The sequence below is a fragment of the Rhinatrema bivittatum genome, chromosome 12, assembly GCF_901001135.1.
Source record: "Rhinatrema bivittatum chromosome 12, aRhiBiv1.1, whole genome shotgun sequence".
Taxonomy (NCBI): domain Eukaryota; kingdom Metazoa; phylum Chordata; class Amphibia; order Gymnophiona; family Rhinatrematidae; genus Rhinatrema; species Rhinatrema bivittatum.
The window spans coordinates 18,275,180-18,293,926 of record NC_042626.1 but is presented as its reverse complement, the minus strand read 5'-3'; the positions used below and the strand labels follow the sequence as shown (position 1 = coordinate 18,293,926).

The 18,747-nt window shown below is 44.7% G+C and overlaps 1 protein-coding gene across 3 annotated transcripts in view; it reads left to right on the top strand.

The window, feature by feature from the left end:
- Positions 1–18,747, top strand: part of HMGA1 (high mobility group AT-hook 1) — a 48,299-nt gene that overhangs the window by 10,855 nt on the left and 18,697 nt on the right. For 2 of the 3 annotated variants that reach the window (XM_029573806.1, XM_029573807.1), the window contains one exon: positions 14,298–14,412. In XM_029573806.1, coding sequence (XP_029429666.1) covers positions 14,298–14,412 — 115 coding nt within the window. Of the gene's footprint in view, positions 1–5,026; positions 5,092–14,297; positions 14,413–18,747 lie in introns of all 3 variants that reach the window. The other variant, XM_029573808.1, reaches the window with a different exon arrangement.

Here is an 18,747-nt window from a genome sequence, read left to right as displayed (position 1 = left end):
TAGCTTTTTAAAATTGTTGCAGGGCTTGATGAAGGGACAGGGGGATGGAGGGGTCTGTGTGTTGGAATAAGTATGGGACCTTGTAGGGTCATGTGAATAAGATGCTAGAGAACCAAGAAAGAAGGCAGCAAAAGCGGACAAAAGCTTCTATGACTGGCTGCTGGGTCCTTGCCGTGTGGGCAGGAATAACTGGGCCAATTGGATGGGTGAGTTGGGCCTTTTTCTGCCGTCATCTCCTCTTGTTCCTGTGTGTGTATCTCTTTAAGGGAAGGTGGTTACCATGCTGGAACATTTGACAAATGGGTCTCCTAGGATGGCCTAGAGAGGAGGAGCAGTGCCAAAGAGGGGAGTAAGCGAAGGAGCTGCTTTAGGCTTGGGGAGAATGTGAGTCTCTGTCACCGTGTTTAGAAAGCAGTTTATGTGATTATTTGTATATCTAACACAGGCAAGTACAGATGTGGAGAATTTAGGTGCACACAAAACAGGCTGTGAGCCTTATCTGAGTGTACAGGAAGTCGCTCTTATATTCTCTTATTTTTTTTGTCTTGTATTTATGTGTTTATTTGATGTAGATGTTTTATGCTATAAACCACTTTGGGCCATTATATCAACCAGGGAAGTGGTATAGATATTTTATAAATAACTACATAGATCTGTTTGTATATGGTGTTGGTTGGCTTGTTTGTTTGTTTGTTTGTTTATTTATTTATTTATTTATTTATAGAAATGTCTATTCTGCCCATTTTACCAATTTCTGTTCTGGGCATATAAATGACCTCTTTTTACATTCAGTCCCATATAGTAGAATCCTTGCGGAGCTGATGCTTCCTAAAACAACATTTGAAGAAGCTGGAAAAACCCATAAAGCATTGATGAACTGACTGAAATTGATGCCTCTCCTTCCCCCAGTCTCCCTCCTCATTTCCACCCTGCCCCTGATCTGGCCCACTGCATCCTGCCTCTGGCTGTGTGCTCTGGGAGCCTGGCAGGCATGGGAGGGAAGGAGCTGTGGCCAGGCAGGGCTCAGGCAGAGAGGGGAGATGCAGCAGTTACTACCTGGTTGGCCTTAGTGATGGAGGGGGACAGGATGCAGCGCGCTTCTCTGGCCCGGCAAGATGGGCTCGGCCAGGCTGCATCTGCTAAGGTTTTTAGGGAGGCACCAGAGTCCTGCCTAATTTCTGATTGTTTTGGGTTTGTTAATTATTTTATATGTTGATGTTTGATGTTATTGGTTTAAAGTTTATACTTAGTTCTGTTTGTTTGGGTGATTTTTTTTTCTCGTAGTAATTTTTTGTTTATCTTTGGATCAGAATAGTAGAGCTGTCTACATTTTCTCTCTTCTGTTGACATGCAATATAAAATATCAACATGGTTTAGAGATTGGGTAAAAAACTTGAGAGCCAGGAGCTGGGGTCTGGTTTAAGTATGAGAATTTTAATCAGTGTTAGAGAACCAGAGAGCGACAACTGGGCAGGCTCAGAGTTACTTTTTTCTGCTGTCATCTATTCTATATCGATCTACATTTTGTGTATACCTTAGATTAGTATTTGCAGAGGCAGCAGAATGCCTTTTAGGTTGCCGGGGGGGGGGGGGGGGGGGGGAATACCAAACTGACTAAGCTCCACCCCCTGTGTTCTCCCTGCCCCTCCAAAGATCTTTCCTCTCACTCCCCACCCCTTCCCTCGTTTGAGGAGAGTGGTGGTGCCTCAGGCCACTGCCTCCCCTGCTGCCTGGCCCAACGACTGTGTTGAAACGAGCGGCTGTGCGGGGTCCCGTTCGGTTCAAAGCAGCAGTCGGGGCCCAGAGTTGTAGAGGTGGAGGATGTGAGCTAGGCCCCACTCCTCTCCTCTTCCTCCTCCTCCTCCTGCCTGACGGGCCCTGGATCTCCTGCAGCCATTCCATGGGTGGGCCAGATTTTGGTCAGGCCCCTGTGGCCCACCCCATTCCGATACCTATAGGGCCGTCCTGCACCTGCAAGGGGCTAAGGTTAGTTTCTGCCCAGAAATGGACTCCCCTTTGGCTGATGCTCCTTGCAGCTGATCCTGGGATTTGGGGCGTGTCCCTTCCTTCCGAAGAGAGCAAAGGTGAGCCCCTGGCACGTGGGCGGCTCAGGCCGTGCCCAGCTGCTAGGGGGAAAGCTGGCCGCCCTTCCGGTTAGGCCTCATTGATCTGTGATTGAGGGAGGGGGCTGCAGTTTCATGGAAATTGGGCTCCCTTTTTTGGCTCATTGACTAGTGTAGGGCCGGGGGGGGGGGGGGGGGAATAGAGGTTCTTATGTTATGGGGAGGCTGCAGTTGGCAGGGACAGCTTGTTGTCTCATTGTGTCTGCTGTGTAGGAATTGTCCAGAGACCACTGTTAGGAGTCTGCAGCTGAACAAATGAATCCACAGGGCTAGAAATTTCCTGTAACTTCCATCCCTCATTCCCTGGCTCTGTTTGTTTGGTTTTTTTTTTGTTTTTTTTTATTTGTTTGCTTTCTTGTGTTTCTTAAAGCAATACGGCTATGCAAACGCTTCGGATAACTGAGCTGGCAGTTAAATAGAATTCGGTTTACTTAATGTTATGCCCCATATGGGACCAACATAGGAGTGATCTAAAATTATGCTGTGAGCCTTCCCAGACCACAGAGATCTCTTAAATATCTGAAGACGTGACCTCTGTGGTCATGCAGGGCATCGTCTTTGGATGATTCTTACGATGGACCAATAAAAGTCTGCTGAGACTTCAGTTTTCCACAGACTCAGTCCATTGAACACTGTGCTGCCATTAAATTGAATAAGCCATTGAGATCCTGCACTTGCTATTTGGTTTTTGTACAAATAAATTTATCTAAGATTGAGGAAGCTTCCCTTCTGAAGAGAAGTAAATTGGGTGCTGCTGCGCTGCTCATCATGGGAATTTCATGTCGTCCCCCTCCCCCCCTTCCATGCTGGGGGCCACACCCATACCAACCAAGTGTGGCCTTACTATCAGGAGCTGAAGAATGGGGGACTGGGCATCTAAGTGGAAGATGTGGAGAAGTGCAAAGCGATGCATAGGGGGGGAGGAATCCTAACTACAGGTCTCTGTTAGGAAAAGGCACCTCGGAGTCACCAGGAACAGGACGTTGAAATCCTCAGCTCATCGGGGGTCAGCGGTGAAGAAAGCAAACAATGTTAGGAATGATTTGAAAAGGAATGGAGACTCTTATTGCTTCTGAATCAGTCCATGGTACGATGACACCTTGATTATTGTGTACAGTTCCGATTGCCTCCATCTCAAGAAAGAGATAGCGGAACTAAAAAAGGTACAGAGAAAGGCAACGAACATGATAGATGATGGAATGGCTGCTTTAGGAAGAAAGGCTAAACAGGTTAGGGCTCTTCAACTTGGAGAAGAAACAACTGTGAGGGGATATAATAAGAGGTTTATAAAATCATGAGTACAGTAGAACAGGTAAATAAAGAATAGTTATTTAACTTTTTCAGATAACACTAAAACAAGTGACACTCCATGAAGCTAACAACCAGCATATTTAAAACAAATCATGGAAAGTACTTTTTCACTCAGCCCACAGTCAAGCTGTGGAATCTGTTGCCAGAGGACATGGTCAAGGTGACTAACATAGCGAGGTTCCTGGAGGGGAAAGCCCATAAAATATCGTTAGCTAAGGTAGAATAGGGAAAGCCATTGCTATCCCCGGGAATGAGTAACAAGAAACAGATCTACTTTATTTATGGGGCTGGACCAGAACTGGCCACTGTCGGAGACAGGATGCTGGGCTCGATGGACCTTCGACAGACCCAGCATGCCACTTGTGGTGGTCCAAAATGAAGAGCTTACGGAGGTAGAACTTGTTGGAGAGTGATCAGTTGGCAGAGTACATTTTCTTGTGCTAATATCCATAAAATAAAGTTAAACAGTCCACAACCACGCAGGGGTTTCCCTTGCCCCTTCAGGCTACCCCAGGGACATATGCTCGACTCTGGTGGAGTCTCCTTTTGTACGTGAATCCTCCTTTGACTCCAAACTGGTATATCTCCTTCTGCTGGCTTGCAATGCTGTGAAACACTTCTGTTCCTTTCCCCTCATCAGCAGTAAATGCCACTGGAGAAGCTGCGCGCTCCCCGTGTTGGCCGTACTCCCACAGATGTAGGAACACTGGAACCTGCTTTGTTCCTTAGTGTATCTTCAACTTCACTGGAAAGACCGACTCCCAGGGGATTAAGGAGCCTCCTATGCTCCCTTTTTTCAGATTTCCCTCTTAAAGCCCCTCACGGGCTGCTCCAGGAAACTCCCTCCTTGAGCTCTGGATCCACTGCAAAGAGAGGCCCAGAATTTTCCAAGCCTCTACTTTTATTACTCTTACCAAACCTCAGGCGCTACCCAGTGGGGTGTGTCTGTACGACACTACACTTCTCGTGTAACATTATTCATACATGCCCCCTCTTGGAAACATACAGTATGTTTAATTGTTAAGGGACCTTTTGAGTACACTTACATTTATGAGGGCAATTTCTAAAGCAGTTTATGTTGTAAATTGGCTGCCTGAAAATCACCTGCCCTCAGTGCAGCTAAGTGTATATGCAGGGCTTCCACAATGCGTTAACTTTTGGCCACATCGAGAGGAGGAGGCGTTCCCAGGAGTGGGTTTGGGTTGAGGGAGGAGAAGTGAGCGTGCAGACAGCATTTTCGGATCTACGTGCGAACTCCTCTTTCAAGAAAAATTCTCTGCATGCAAAAAGCAGTTGCACTCTGCACCCACAGCAAGTTATAACTTGAAAGGTTCTTGCACAGCAACAGAAAGACCGATTTATTCCGGGATGGAAGCCACGGTAGCAACGGTGACCAAGAGAACCACAATCCCAGTTGAAGGCAAAGCGGTGCTTAATTTATTTTTTATTTTTTATTTTATTTAGATTTATATTCCACTTTTCACAGCACTTCAAAGTGGATTACATAAGGATCTTCGGGATAGAAAAGTAAAGTCCGCTTTGAAAAGATCATTTAAAGTAGCTACTCTTTTTCTCTCTCTCTTTCTCTGCAGATGTCCAGGGCATTGTTCAGATGGATGCAATAGCCTCCATGGAGTGAGGACCCAGAGACGGCCCAGTTGAGTAGCACACCTAGAATCAGCAGCAGCCTTTACAGTTGACACCCTGTATGACTTAGTAAGGTCCTCAGCTAAACAAGTGGCAACGACAGTAATTAGCTAAGGCAGCTGTCGTGGTTGAAGAATTGGGCAGTAGACTCCCATTCAAGGATAAACTCCTTTTCGAGGAGGACCTAGAGAACTTGGTCAAAAGCTAGGGAAAATCAAAGCTTCAGAGACCTGCCAGGGCAGGACTAGTTTTAAAGGAACCTGCCTTAGGGCAGTATAAGCCAACAGAAGCTTAGAGCTCTAGGCCATGAATAATCTTTTCGAGGTAGTAAGAGAGGGAGCACAGACAAGGATGGCAAGAGGCCCACAGCAAGTAGAAATGCCCAATGTCTATGCTCAGGACCACTCCATGATCCCACATGTAGGAGGACATCTGCAGCAGTATCGCAAGGAGTGGGCCTGAGTTACAGGGGATCACTGGGTCCTAGAGGTGATCAGTGGGGTTATGCACTGGAATTGAAAGCCCCAGTAAAAGAAACAATTGTTCAGTCCTCATGCAAAAGACATAAAAAGTTAGCAGTACAGTCAACAATAAACAGCTTGTGGTACTTACAGGCAATAGTACCAGTCCCAATGCAGGAAAATGAAAGGCAGGTACTCAATTTATGTTGTTCCAAAGAAAGAGGATGTTTTTCAAACTGAAATAAGCCTAAAAGGGATAAATCAATCATTTCTGGTATCCCATTTTCATATGGAAACTTTGAAGACTGTGATTATGGAAGTAAGAAAAAGAGAATTTCTGTCAGCAATAGATCTCTCCAAGTCCTACCTTCACATACGGACAAGAAAATGGCATCAGTAGTATTAGGAGGCCATTACCAGTTCAAGGCCTTACCGCTTGGCCTATTAACAGCACCCAGGACATTTATCAAAATAATAGTGGTCGTGGCCTCCCTGTGCAGGAGGGAATGAAGGTTCGTCCATATCTGACAACTGGTTAATAAGAGCCGATTCGGTGTAGGAGGAGTGCCAGGTAATGGCCAGAATGATACAGACGGAAAGATTTGGATGGTTGGCGAACTAGGACATAAGCCACTTGGAACCATCACAGCAACTGATCCACCCACTAAGTCCAGTTCGACACAAGGATGGGGAAGGTATTCTTACCAGACAAGAGAATTATCAAGTTCCAACCCAAGTCAGAGGTATTCTGACCAAGGTCGCTCGGAGAACGTACAATTACCTCCAGTTTCTAGGCTTGATGACTGCCACAGTCCAGGTGGTAGCAGGGGCGCTCTGCTCCAGCCAAGGCCTTCCACGCAGCCTGCAGGGAAAAGGGGAAGGGATGAGCTGTGTTGAGCACTGGCGGAGGCTGGGAATGGAGGATCGCTGGATAAGAGGGACGAATGTTCAGGACTATGCATGAGAAGGAGTTCACACCCAGCCTTAGCCCCACCCCTGCTCTTTTTGTCCACAAGAGAGGTTCCCCACCCCCAGCCAGTCAGAGTTTTTAGGATATCCACAGTGAATGTGTATCAGATATATTTGCATGCAGTGGAGGCAGTGCATACATGATTTTCTCATACATATTCATTGAGGGTATCCTAAAAACCTGACTGACTAGGGGTCCTCCAGGACAGGTTTGAGAACTACTGGTCTACAAATGTTAAGCCTTGCAATTCGCTAAGTGCATGATTAGTCGCCGGGGCAATTCAAAGGGGAGGCCCTCTAATATCTCAGAAAGTCGCGATCAGGACAGTCTCATCCTTCTTCTCAACAAGAAACCTTTGAGCTATCAGAAGCAGCTTTTCCTTTGTTATGAGTAGCAAGCTGGAAGCTGCAATTAAGGTCTCACCTCATGACTACATCCCTGTATCTCTAGCTCTCTTTTTCTGACCCAGTTTCTTTCTGTCTCTCTTTTCCTTTCTTTTTTTTTTTTTTTTTAAGAGACAACAATAATTAGTTATCAGTCTCATCAACATTCTGTCTCTCGTTGGCTCCAGGCAGGTAATACTGGTGCCTGGAGCCACCCAATTCTAATGGAAAAACCTGCAATTGATTAATTTAAATTAAAATTGTCTCATAGGCGGAACAAAAAAAGTTAATTATAATAAATTCTAGTTTAATCTATTTCCAGTAATGTCCACTTGGTGTTAATGTAGTCTTGAAAATAATACAAAACTGGTTTCTAGCCAAAAGCCCCCCACCCCAATTGAGACACAGAAGGATTTTCCAGGGACCTCAAAAGAAGGTAACCATCATAAGCAAATGTTGGTTTTGAAAAGGAACATTTGCTGTATTCCAAAGAAAGTAGCCAAGGGCTATCTCCTTTGTTATTTCATTTACCTTGGCCAGGCTGGGAAAAACAATTTAATAAGTCATTAGCTTACATTACAAACAGGCCAATACAATAAAGCTGCGTGGAAAACGGGCACTCAGTGTTGAGCGCTCGCTTTCCTAATGCTTGCCCAGCCGCTTCTCCTGGGGGTGCGATAGAATATGTAAATGAGGAGTTGCGCTGCCAAGAAGGTATTAGGGACAAATGTGCGCCCTTAACACCTCCTTGGCAGCGGACGCTCAGGAGAGGTGGCTGTCAGGTGGCTTTCAGCTTGTTAGGAAAAGGGACACTCAATTAACAAGCATCCCTTTTCCTAACCTGACCGCCAACACACTTTAAAAAAAAAATTTTTAAGCCTTTTTGTTCCTCCGACTTAATACCGCCACGATATTAAGTCAGAGGATGCACAGAAAAGCAGTATTTTCTGCTTTTCTGTACATTTGTTTGGCAATTAGTGCCTGCTCTGGGCGGGTGTTAATTTCTGAGCATAAAAATGTGCGGGTCGGGAACACTTTTTTTTTTTTTTTTGATCTGGGGAGAATAGCTAATAGCCTCATCAACATACATTTGCATGTGATGAGCGCTATTAGTTTCGCAGGGGGTTGGACGCGCTGTATTGTATCAACCTGAAAGTTGGGTGGTCAGACACTAGTTGAGTGTAGGGGAGGTGGGAGGGACTAGGTGTTTGAAGTATGGGGCCTTGTATACTCGTCTATCCTGGACAGTAGAGGAAGATGTCGAAAAACTGACTTAGATAAGGAGCGATATCCTACGAACAGTCAAACGTCTAGAGCTGGCAGCTGGGATAAACGCTCAGCAGTATGGACCAGAAAAAAAAACTGGCCATCTACTTTGTTACGGTGTTGCAATGTGTTTGCCCTTTTTATTTCTGTCTCCCCCCCCCCCCAAATGGACTGACATGGTAACCACGCTCCTGGATGCATTGTGGAGTTTTCCCCTGATCCACGGGAGCAAAGCCCAACAGATTTCCCCACTGGATCTGGGGCAAATCCAGAATTTCCATCGTCCTCAAACAAAGCTGAAATCCACTGATTCAAGTTTTAGTTTTGAATTTGTTTATGTAGATTTTATATCCTGCTTCATTCATACAAAATTTGCTTGGAGCGGGTTACGGCAGAATTACCCAAGCACTCTTATAGATAAAACTACAATATCAGACACACAAACAGACAAACGCGCATCCCTAGATGTCATTGACCTTCATGTTCTTGTGGACAGTTTGCTTATAAAACACACATTTCTATTTTGGTTTTCTAATGGCAAGTTTTGCCCTTGAGGGAGGGAATATTGATTCCTAAAGGAAATATTGCTGACACTATGGCCTTCCTCCAGGACAGTGTGCTGTAATTCTTTCTGTCCATCTTGCCTTCTTGTTCTCGGTCCGTCTTTCCGTGTCTCTCTGGAATACATTTTATTACAAGGGGATTACATACGCGTGTTTATTTGTGAGCTAAGAGTGACTCAGAAGCTGGAAGCAGAAGTCAGTAATTGAATCTTTCATAACAAGTGAATTAATTTATTTATTTATTTATTTATTTAAAGTCTCTTATATACCGATGTTCGTATGCACATCACATCGGTTCACAAAGAACAAAAGCTTTTGGGCAGAGCCCTTACATATAACAGCATAATATAAATAACTTTCGGGCGGGGGCCCTTACATGTAACCATAAGAATACATTAAACAGGGGGGGGTAAAATACTGGTAAGGCGATGCAGTATTCCAAACATTAAATGGATACAATCAACTATATACAAAAATAGGTGAGTACAAAGTACAAAATCAGCAGGCATTCTTAGTCATACATCGATAAGGCATTCCTGGTCAGTTACTTGACTTGTTACACGCTTGTTGTTGGTGATGTTTCTGCGTGGGATGGGGGGAAAGTGGGTAAGCTTGAAGAGACAGCCAGGTTTTGAGGTTCTTTTTGAATTTAGGAGTAGAGGTCTCAATGCGGAGTTCAGGCGGTAAGGAGTTCCATATAGTGGGGCCAGCTAGGGAAATGCTCTGCTCATGGTAGAGGAGAGTTTGATAGATTTGATAGATTGTTTACAGAGGGATCCTTGAAGGGCTGGGCGAGTAGGTCTATTCGATGTGCGGGGGAGGAGAGGGGGGTTGATCCAATTAAGGTTATCATTCAACAGACTTTTATGGATGAGGGAGAGTGCTTTGTAGAGTATTCGGGAGGGTATTGGGAGCCAGTGTAGCTCGATAAGCGTGGGGGTAATGTGGTCTCTTTTTCTAGAGTTAGTCAAAATACGAGCTGCGGCGTTTTGCAAAAGTTGTAAAGGTTTAGTATGCGTTGAGGGGATGCCAAGGAGGAGTGCGTTGCAGTAGTCTATTTTAGACAGGATAATAGACTGAAGAACTGTGCGAAAGTCGGAAAGTGAAGTAATGGTCTAAGTTTTTTTATCGTTTGAAGCTTAAAGTAGCAGTCCTTTATGATAGAGTTAATGAATGGTTTGAAAGTGAGATGGTTATCAATGAGTACACCTAGGTTGCGAGTGTGTGCAGAGAAAGATGTAGATGCGTGAGAGGGTGGGATAGCTGGGAGCGGGTGCTTATTAGAGATGATTAGAAGCTCAGTTTTGTTGGGATTTAGTGCCAAGTGCATGTCTGTGAAGAGTTGGTTAATGGCTGAGAGGCATGATTCCCAGTTTTGTAGGGCAGTTTGAAGGGAGTCAGAAAAGGGGAAGAGAATTTGCACATCGTCTGCATAGATGAAGTGCTTGATGTGAAGTTTTGAGAGGAGGGTGGTGAGGGGAAGCATGTAGATATTAAAGAGGGTGGAGGAGAGGGAGGAGCCCTGGGGAACACCTTGGGGGAGACTAATGGGTTCAGATTCATTGTTATCCACTAGGACAGTGAAGAAGCGATTTTGGAGATAGGATTGTATCCAGGATAGTGCGATTCCAGAAATCCCAATGCTACTGAGGATGTTGAGGAGGATAGAGTGGTTGACAGTGTCAAACGCAGCAGAAATGTCTAGCATGGCAATCAGATAGGAGGATCCTGAGTCAGTTCCTCTGATAAGAGTGTCAGAGAGAGAGAGTAGCAGGGTTTCGGTACTTAAATGCTTCCTGAAACCATGTTGGGTAGGTGGTAGAATGTTATGTTGTTCAAGGTGGAGAGAGAGGCGCGAGTTAACTAGTTTTTCAAGAATTTTGGCGAGTAGGGGCAGGTTGGAGACTGGTCTGTAGTTGGACAGTGTGGCAGGATCAAGATTAGGTTTTTTGAGGAGCGGTTTTACTACTGCTTGTTTGAGGAAATTAGGAACTGTGCCTTGCTCTAGGGAGCAGTTGAAAATGTTGGATAGGGGTTTGGCAATAACTTTGGGTATAGATAGGAGAAGCTTAGAGGGGATAGTTTCAGAGGGATGAGATGAGGGTTTCATCTTTCTTAGGATGTTCTCAACTTCTAATGAGGAAGTTGAGTCGAAAACGGAGAGATTTGCTGCAGAGCTGATACTGGGTAGAGGAACATTGTTGTCATTGTGTGAGAAGTGTGCCGTGATGGATGCAACTTTATCTCTGAAGAAGTGCGCTAAGTCGTTGCATCGGTTCTTGTGGGTGGTTGCTGGTTGCTGGTTGTGGGCGGGAGTGGTAAGGTCCGCAACCATAGTAAAGAGGGCCTTGGGGTTGTTTTGGAGACCGTGTATTTTTCTAGCATAATAATCGCGTTTAGTATGGAGGATGGCATTTCTGTATTCGTGCATGCGTTGGTAATAGGTGGTCTTGGCTGCAGGGGAGAGGTGTTTGCGCCAGCACCTCTCGGCAGCTCTAAGCTGAGTTTTAAGTATTTTGAGATCATGTGTGTACCATGGTTTTCTGTTTCTATGGTTAGGGTTGAGTGTTTTATTTGTGATAGGGCAATGCTTGTTTGCAATGTTCTGTGTGATGTTAACCCAAGAGGAGAAGGCGTTATCTGGGGAGGAGAGGTCAATTTGACTGTCTAAGTCAGAGCATGCTTGTGTAATAGTTTCCACATTACAGGTTTTACGGTATCTAAAAGATATGGGCTGGGCAGGTAATGTGGGTGAGGCTTGCGGGAGAGTGAGTTTAGTAAGAATCAAGGAATGGTCAGACCAGGGTACTGCCAGGATTGAGGGGGGATTGCTTATGTTGATAGGTGAGTTGATGAAAATCAGATCTAGGGTGTGGCCAGCTTTGTGTGTAGGGGATTGAACAATTTGATAGAAACCCATAGCTTCGAGGGAGGAAATGAAGGCTTCACAGGCCGGGGATTGAGGGCGGGCATCCACGTGTAAGTTGAAGTCTCCAAGGAGAATCGTGGGTATGTCATTAGAAAGGGAGTTTGCAAAGAATTCAATAAGGGGGGATGAATCTTTCTCTAGTAGTCCAGGGGGGGTGTAAATAAGACAGATTTGAAGTGATTTAGATTTGAAAAGACCTACTTCGTACTGTTTTGGGAGATCGCACTTCTGGGATAGAAGTTGGAGCTCCTTTTTTACAGCTAAGAGTAGGCCACCTCCTCTCTTCTTTTTACGTGGGATTGAGAAAATGTCGTAGTTGTCAGTGGGCAGTTGGTTGATGAGGGGTGTATCATGTTGTTTAAACCAGGTTTCAGTAACAGCACATATTTCTGGCTTTGAGTCGGTGAGAATGTCATGTAGGAGATGGGTTTTCTTCTGAAGGGATTGGGCATTGAGCAAAATGATGGATATGAGTGAGAGACTGATGGCTTGTTTGCGGGTGAAAGTGGGGATCATGATAAGCCTTCTTTTGTTGTGTGTGGTCTTGTGTTGTGTGGTCTGAGAGAAACTTAAGGGCGGATTTTTTGAGTGGTGTCCGATTTGGTAGGATAAAGAGCAGTCACAGATTAAAGGAGGCATTATTGACTGAGAGGTTGGGCCAAACTAAACACTTAGAAATTATAGGTTATTCAAAAAGTATGTTATATAGGGTAGATTCAATAGATAATAATTAACCACAAGTATGTAACTCCTTGCCTGACGTGTGGCGCCTGGCCGTACACGCTGAGTACGGGCATCCTCGTTACTGCTGGTCATGCATGCACAGAAGGGCAGCACCTGTGTGACATGAGGAGGGGGGGGGGGGAAGGGGAGAGCACATCAATGGGGTAACCCCAGGCAACGGTAAACAGATCAACTCACCGGCTTAAAATTACTGCTTGAACTTGGCGGCCTTCCTCAGCTGAACACAAGCAGGGAGAAGAGAATTTCATTCGGCGACAAGTTTAGTCACCGCTGTATTTAACATTGAATAAGATGGCGTGAAAACAGTTTTACACGGAGCGCCCTGTGCCTCTTCCCTGATTGCTCCTAATGGTCAAACAAGGTCACCACCCCCCTCCACGCACTATCCTGTACCTTGTTCTGCCTCTACCTCTTCCCTCCTGCAGAATTAAAGAGGAGAGCTCACAACAAGTGGTGGTTTCTGCTTTCAGGCTGTCTTGCTGCACATGGATGTTGTATATGGGTTATAGGGGGCACTGTTCCACTCCTGGGGATCTCGTAAGGTTAAAGGAACTCTACAGTGCACTTCAAGAGCTCACTAGGTGTCACTGTTACTTCATTGCTAGTACAGTGCAAGTGCCTTACTCTACTACAGCGGCAGCATGTGAGGTTCGTGCTCAGCATCTCAATTCTCTTTACTTCAGAAATGTAAACAGGAAATGACACAGTGCAAGAAATGTTAGGGTGAAAAGAGACAAGGGGACTCCACACCTGCAGTTAGCTAATGAGCTCCCTGGGTGTCGCTGATGTTAACTGTGTGCACAGGACACGCACCTTGTTACACTGCAGAGGTGCTGTCTCTCTGATACTTTTCATGTAAACCTGCTCAGCGCCAAATAAAATCCTGCAGCTTGCTTAAAGTCTGCACATAAAGGAGCCGGTAGCTGTTTTATAGCAGAAGGGATTGTGCTTTCCTCAAGCTGACATCGTGGGCACAGAGCAGGTAAAGCCACGAGCCCTTCTGCCCTCCTCCGGGCAATGTGCCGTGTCGCCAATCTCGCATTCCTTGCTTAACCTTTGTGCAGTTTGCCATCAGACAAGCCCATGATCCCGCACAGGTATGCACCTTGCATTCACCTCTGGCAGCTCTCGCGCGCACACATGCACAGTCACTTCTGCCAGAGACTGATGCAACTCCGAGATGCAGAGCTATGGCAACTCCCATCACTTCCTGTGGGAGTCACTTTGGGAAAGTGATTTTTTTTTTTTTTTTTTTTTTTACAGTTACAGTTGGGGGTTGTGGGGAATGGAAATGCTTAGCCACAGCAAACTTTGGGGGTTTTTTTTTATTATTATTATTATCACTTTAACACCCAAAAAGGGTTTTGTAACCTTCCCCTGTTTTTAGCTAAACATTTCCCAAGCAAAAGACAACGGGCACTGCAGCGCGCGCCTTTCTAAGAACCACTTTGGCACACTCCAGCGATTTTTTTTTAGAATTTTGTCTGCAATCTGCTGCCGTTTTTCTTTAATAATCGCAATCTTTTCTCTCTTACACACACACACCCCCCATACTCCATCGCAATGCACGTTTCCTCAGCGCACTGCATGCATCCCTGTATCCAGGCGTGTCTCTAGGCCTGTGCGAGTGCTGCAATTGGACAAGTTGCCATGGCTGGAGGAGCTCCACCCTGGTTATATTTGCACAGGCCTAAGGACGCCCTGACATCCGACGTCTGCATGGGGCTGGCCCCAGGTCCCAGAGAGGGGAGGAGCAGAAATAAACCTGCAAGGAGAGGCTGAGGATCACCGCGGGAGCTGTCTCCCTCCACTGAGTGACTTGCATTACTTGTCCATGGGGAGTCGCTGTAACCTCCGTTTTTTTTTGTTTTTTCCTTTGTAACCTCATCCTTTCCTGTAGGAGCAGAAGGAAAATGAGTGAATCGGGCACGAAGACAGGTCAGACCTTGACATCCAAGCAAGAGAAGGAGACGGCGGAGAAGAGGGGACGTGGGCGGCCCAGGAAGCAGCCTCAGGTCTGAACTCTCCCATTGAATTGAAATTTTTTTTTTTTTTTTTTTGTTGGGGTGGTGGGAGGAAGAGGTGGGTGAGGTGCCGTCTTTCCCAGCCAGTTTGTTTGGGAGGATTGTGGTGGTGGTGGTGGTGGTGGAGTTTCCTCGGTCTGCCTGGGCCAGTGATCATAACACGAAGCCCGTGTCATCATGAAACACTAATCTAGTTCTGATTTTCCCAATCTCACCGCAACATAGCTTTGACCTTATTTTCCTGCGCACTGACTTGGGAAAGGGAAGCTTCTGGGCTCTGGGCCAGCACCGGGGGGACCCTGCTGTTAGGAAGCTCCGACACCGAGGGGGAGGATGAAGGTGATAGGGAAGGGCATTTGTACATCTGATGCGCACTGATCTCGCCCCCACCCCCCTCCCATACCCCAGATACAGCCACCCCAGTCAAAGATGGGTGAACTAGCAAAAATAAGTCCCTCCAGGCCTCCACACCTCCGGCCCTGTGACCAGCAGAAAAGGCAGAAAGAGACACCTGCAGGATGCAGATACTGGAAGGGGGGGGGGGGGAGGGATTGTTTGCTTTAGGCTGAATTCAACAAGGAGAGGGAGAGCACAGTTGAAAATGTGAAAGTTGCATGTCCTTGCAAGCCCCCCTCCCCCCCCCCACGGGAAAACCTCTCTTCACCGTGGTTTAAAATTGCATGCATAGTGGCAATGGTACTCGAAATGTTTCCCACATGTAGGACTGGCAATTTTCCAAGACGCCATTTCTGCAGATAAAGCAGTATTTTACCCATGGAAATGGCTTTGAGAATTCCCCTCCTAAAGCCTCACCCCAGAGTCATCGGACGGAATTTCCGAGGCCTGACGCGACCATGTGTGCATGCCGGGCATTTGCAAGGAGCAGCACACCTGAGGGGTGGTAGCAGCAGGAGGAGGCAAACGGGCAGTGGAGCAGAGATGAGAGACTGCGGGGCTGGTGGCTGAAAAAGAGGAGAGGCTGAGGCTGCAAGCCATTGGCAGAGCTCAACCTGCTGGCGGCCAACAAAGAGGAAAGGCCACACTGCCGATGGATCAGCGGGTTTGTGTGTGTATGCGTGTTTGTGTAAGAGAGAAAGAAAGCTTGTGTGTGTGTGAGAGAGGAAGGAAGCCTGCTTGCGTGGGTGTGTGTATGTGCATGCGTGCGAATGGGAGCCTGCTTGCATAGAGTGTGTGTGTGTGTGGCTTCCCCTCCTCTCCCCATTAATCCACAACAATATCAGGGCATCTGGAAATAAAATATTCCCAGGTATGGAGAGAGGGACACTTTAAATCCTTATTTGTTTTCATTATTGCTTGGTGTTTGAGTCTGCTGTTTTGAAATATTTTATTGGTGTTTGGGGAATTTTGGATATTCTATTCATTATCTGGTTTAAAATATTTATTCTTTTTGGAGGTAATTTTCAAAGAAGTTACGCGCGTAACAATTCGTAGCAATTGTCAATATCAATTTATTCGAGTAACGTGCACTTATGCAAGTAAATCCTATGGATAATTCAATGCCATATATTCTATCAATTTTCAACAGCCCGCTTACTGGAGTATAACTGCTTTTTAAAATCAGACTTAACTGTTATGATTGTTTTATATTCTTGTTTTTGTTGTTTGTTTTATGAAGAATGGTACTGTTTCTGTTTTTCATGGGTTCCAATTCATTTCTTCTCAGCATGTTTCTATTTATACTTTCTGGTCTCTTTTTTTTCTGTAAAATCATATTCATAAAAGAATACATATTTCAAACTAGTTAATGAATAGAATATCCAAAATTGACTTCCGGCAAGATGGCCATGTAGATTTTGAGCTCTGACAGGATCTTTGGCATCTGCACTTTTTCTGACCAAAAACCTGGCAGGACAATTTCCTATTCGATGTTGAACATCTGGAGCCAAAGGCTCTGATTTTCTTGGAAAGGGATGACAACAAAACCCCAGAGATTAAGAGAGAAGGTTCGACGTACCTCACCCAAAATGGTGGCAGAACCTGTGGCCATGCTTGAAACTCTGAAAGCAGACTTGATCAGAGAAATTCTGAGTAAAATCTCAGCTGCTATAGCGGATTCATTGAATAAGCTGCAGACTGTGATGGAGGAGCTCAAGGACTGTTTGGAGAAACATAGTATGCAGATCACAGAGCTTGGAGAGCATTTGACTTCCCAAGAAATAACGACCGATGGGGTCTCATCGCATATATTGGAGCTCAAAAAACAAAATGAGGAGCTCTTAGAGAAAATTTTGAATCGGCTATTTATGTCATTATCTATTGTTTATAGTTTTGTTCTTATATGTATATAGTGATTATGCTGCATCTATTTATTGACTACATGGACTCTGCCCAGTATAGTCAGCTCTATACCCTTCCAAGTTTTAGCCTCCTTTTTATCAGTTACATGTAAGGGCCCCGCCCAAAAGTTACGCTGTTTTACAATGTTATATGTAAGGGTTTCCGCCCATCTGTTACTGTTTAATTGTAAACCGATGCGATGTGTGAACGGTCATCGGTATAAAAGAGACTTTAAATAAAATAAATAATAAATAAAAATAAAAATCGATGATCAAGAGAATCGTGAAAGACGCAATTTTAATTTTGGAAGACGGGGCCTCCAGTACTTGGGGGGTTTTTTTCTCTTTTCGTTTTCATATTTTGGATGCTTCATGGAAATGCATCAACATGCTGTGCTGCAAAATGCATTTATAATGAGCAAATGAACCTTCTTCTTGCCCTTTGCTTTAGTTAACACTGGACGATATGGTTTTTTTTCTCTTATTATTGCAAAACTGTTGCAGTGTCACTTGTGTTTGAAAATGCTTTTCTTTCCTCCTATTGGAGGATTACCTCCCGGTACTGTTTTACTTTTCTACATAAACATGATAATATAATGCTGTGTCTTTAGTGCCGATTTGGCTGTTGCCTAGACTGCTCTTGTCTATAATCTATACCCAGTAATGGCGTACTGTACGCTGCAGGGTACTTTTTTATGTGGTGCGGCACAATGTAGAATTGTTTGAATGTAAAGTTTTATAATCGCATGAAACCTATGACTTCAGATGGTCTCCAAATACAGATAGGACAGCGTATTGTCTATGGCAATTTGGTCAACCTGTCCTCTAGGATCCTATGGAAGAGCATCGCTAAGAGAAGACCTGAAGATCAAGGTCAACATTAGTGATGCTGCTTTCTGAAGCATTTATTTAGAAGCTTTTTATATACCGATGAACGTTGGGAACATCTCATGAAGCATGTTGTATATGTTTGTTTTTTTCTTTGTATCTCAGTTGTTCGTTTGTTTATATGTGGTGAATATGGGTATAAGCTCCCAATGGTTGGAAGAAAGGGAGATATGGATAACTGTGTTGGATGCATGTTTGTAAGGATAGGTTGTGGGTCAGAGTGTGGATTATTGTTATAATACGTACATGTTCTGGTTCTGAGTGCCTAGGCTGGGAGGCGCTTGGACTAATTAAAGCCCATGGATTCCGCAATATGTCTTACTTCAGTAGCAGATGCTCATTGGGACACTAAACCAATATGCAATATGAAACAGAGTAAAAGGAATGAAGTATTTCCTTTCTCCTCCACTAACTCCTTGTGGATGTATGGAGAAAGCTCCATCCTAAGGAACGAGACACTTTCATTCTTTTCCCATTCTCAGAACAGAATTGACTGTCTTTTCCCAGATTTCTACTGCTGGCATTAGCCATACCGTATTATACTTTCTGATCATGCTCCAGTATCGATAGCACTTAAATGTAATACGTCCTATTCTTCGGCTTTTAAATGGCACTTTATACCAAGATAAAGAATTTCACGAGTATCTGCAACAGAAGTGGCGGGATTATGCACTTCTCAACCAAACTCCAGACATTTCAGTGGATGTCTATTGGGAAGCTGGCAAAGCTGTCATGCAGGGGCATATAATACGCGTGTAAAATTACAAGATAAGGAAAATATGTTTAAATGAACAACTTAAGTTGTGAAAGGCTAAACGTATTAAACGTTACTGTAGTGATCTGATTTGTATAAAAGAAACAAGGTCATGTCTTAATCAATTACTTTTCCAGAGAGAAATCCGAAATCTAGTTCATTTTCGAAGCTAGATATGGTGATAAGGCAAGCAAGCTTTTGCGTCCATGGTTAAGAACATTAAACCTAAGAGGTACACATTAAAAATGTGGGGTTGACGCTTCCATACTACACCTGAGATTTCGACTATCTTTGTTAAATTTTATAAACAGTTATACTCAGCACATCCCCCCTCTGCTGCAGTACATGATGCTCTCTTTAAGGATTTAAAATTGCCTACGTTATCCC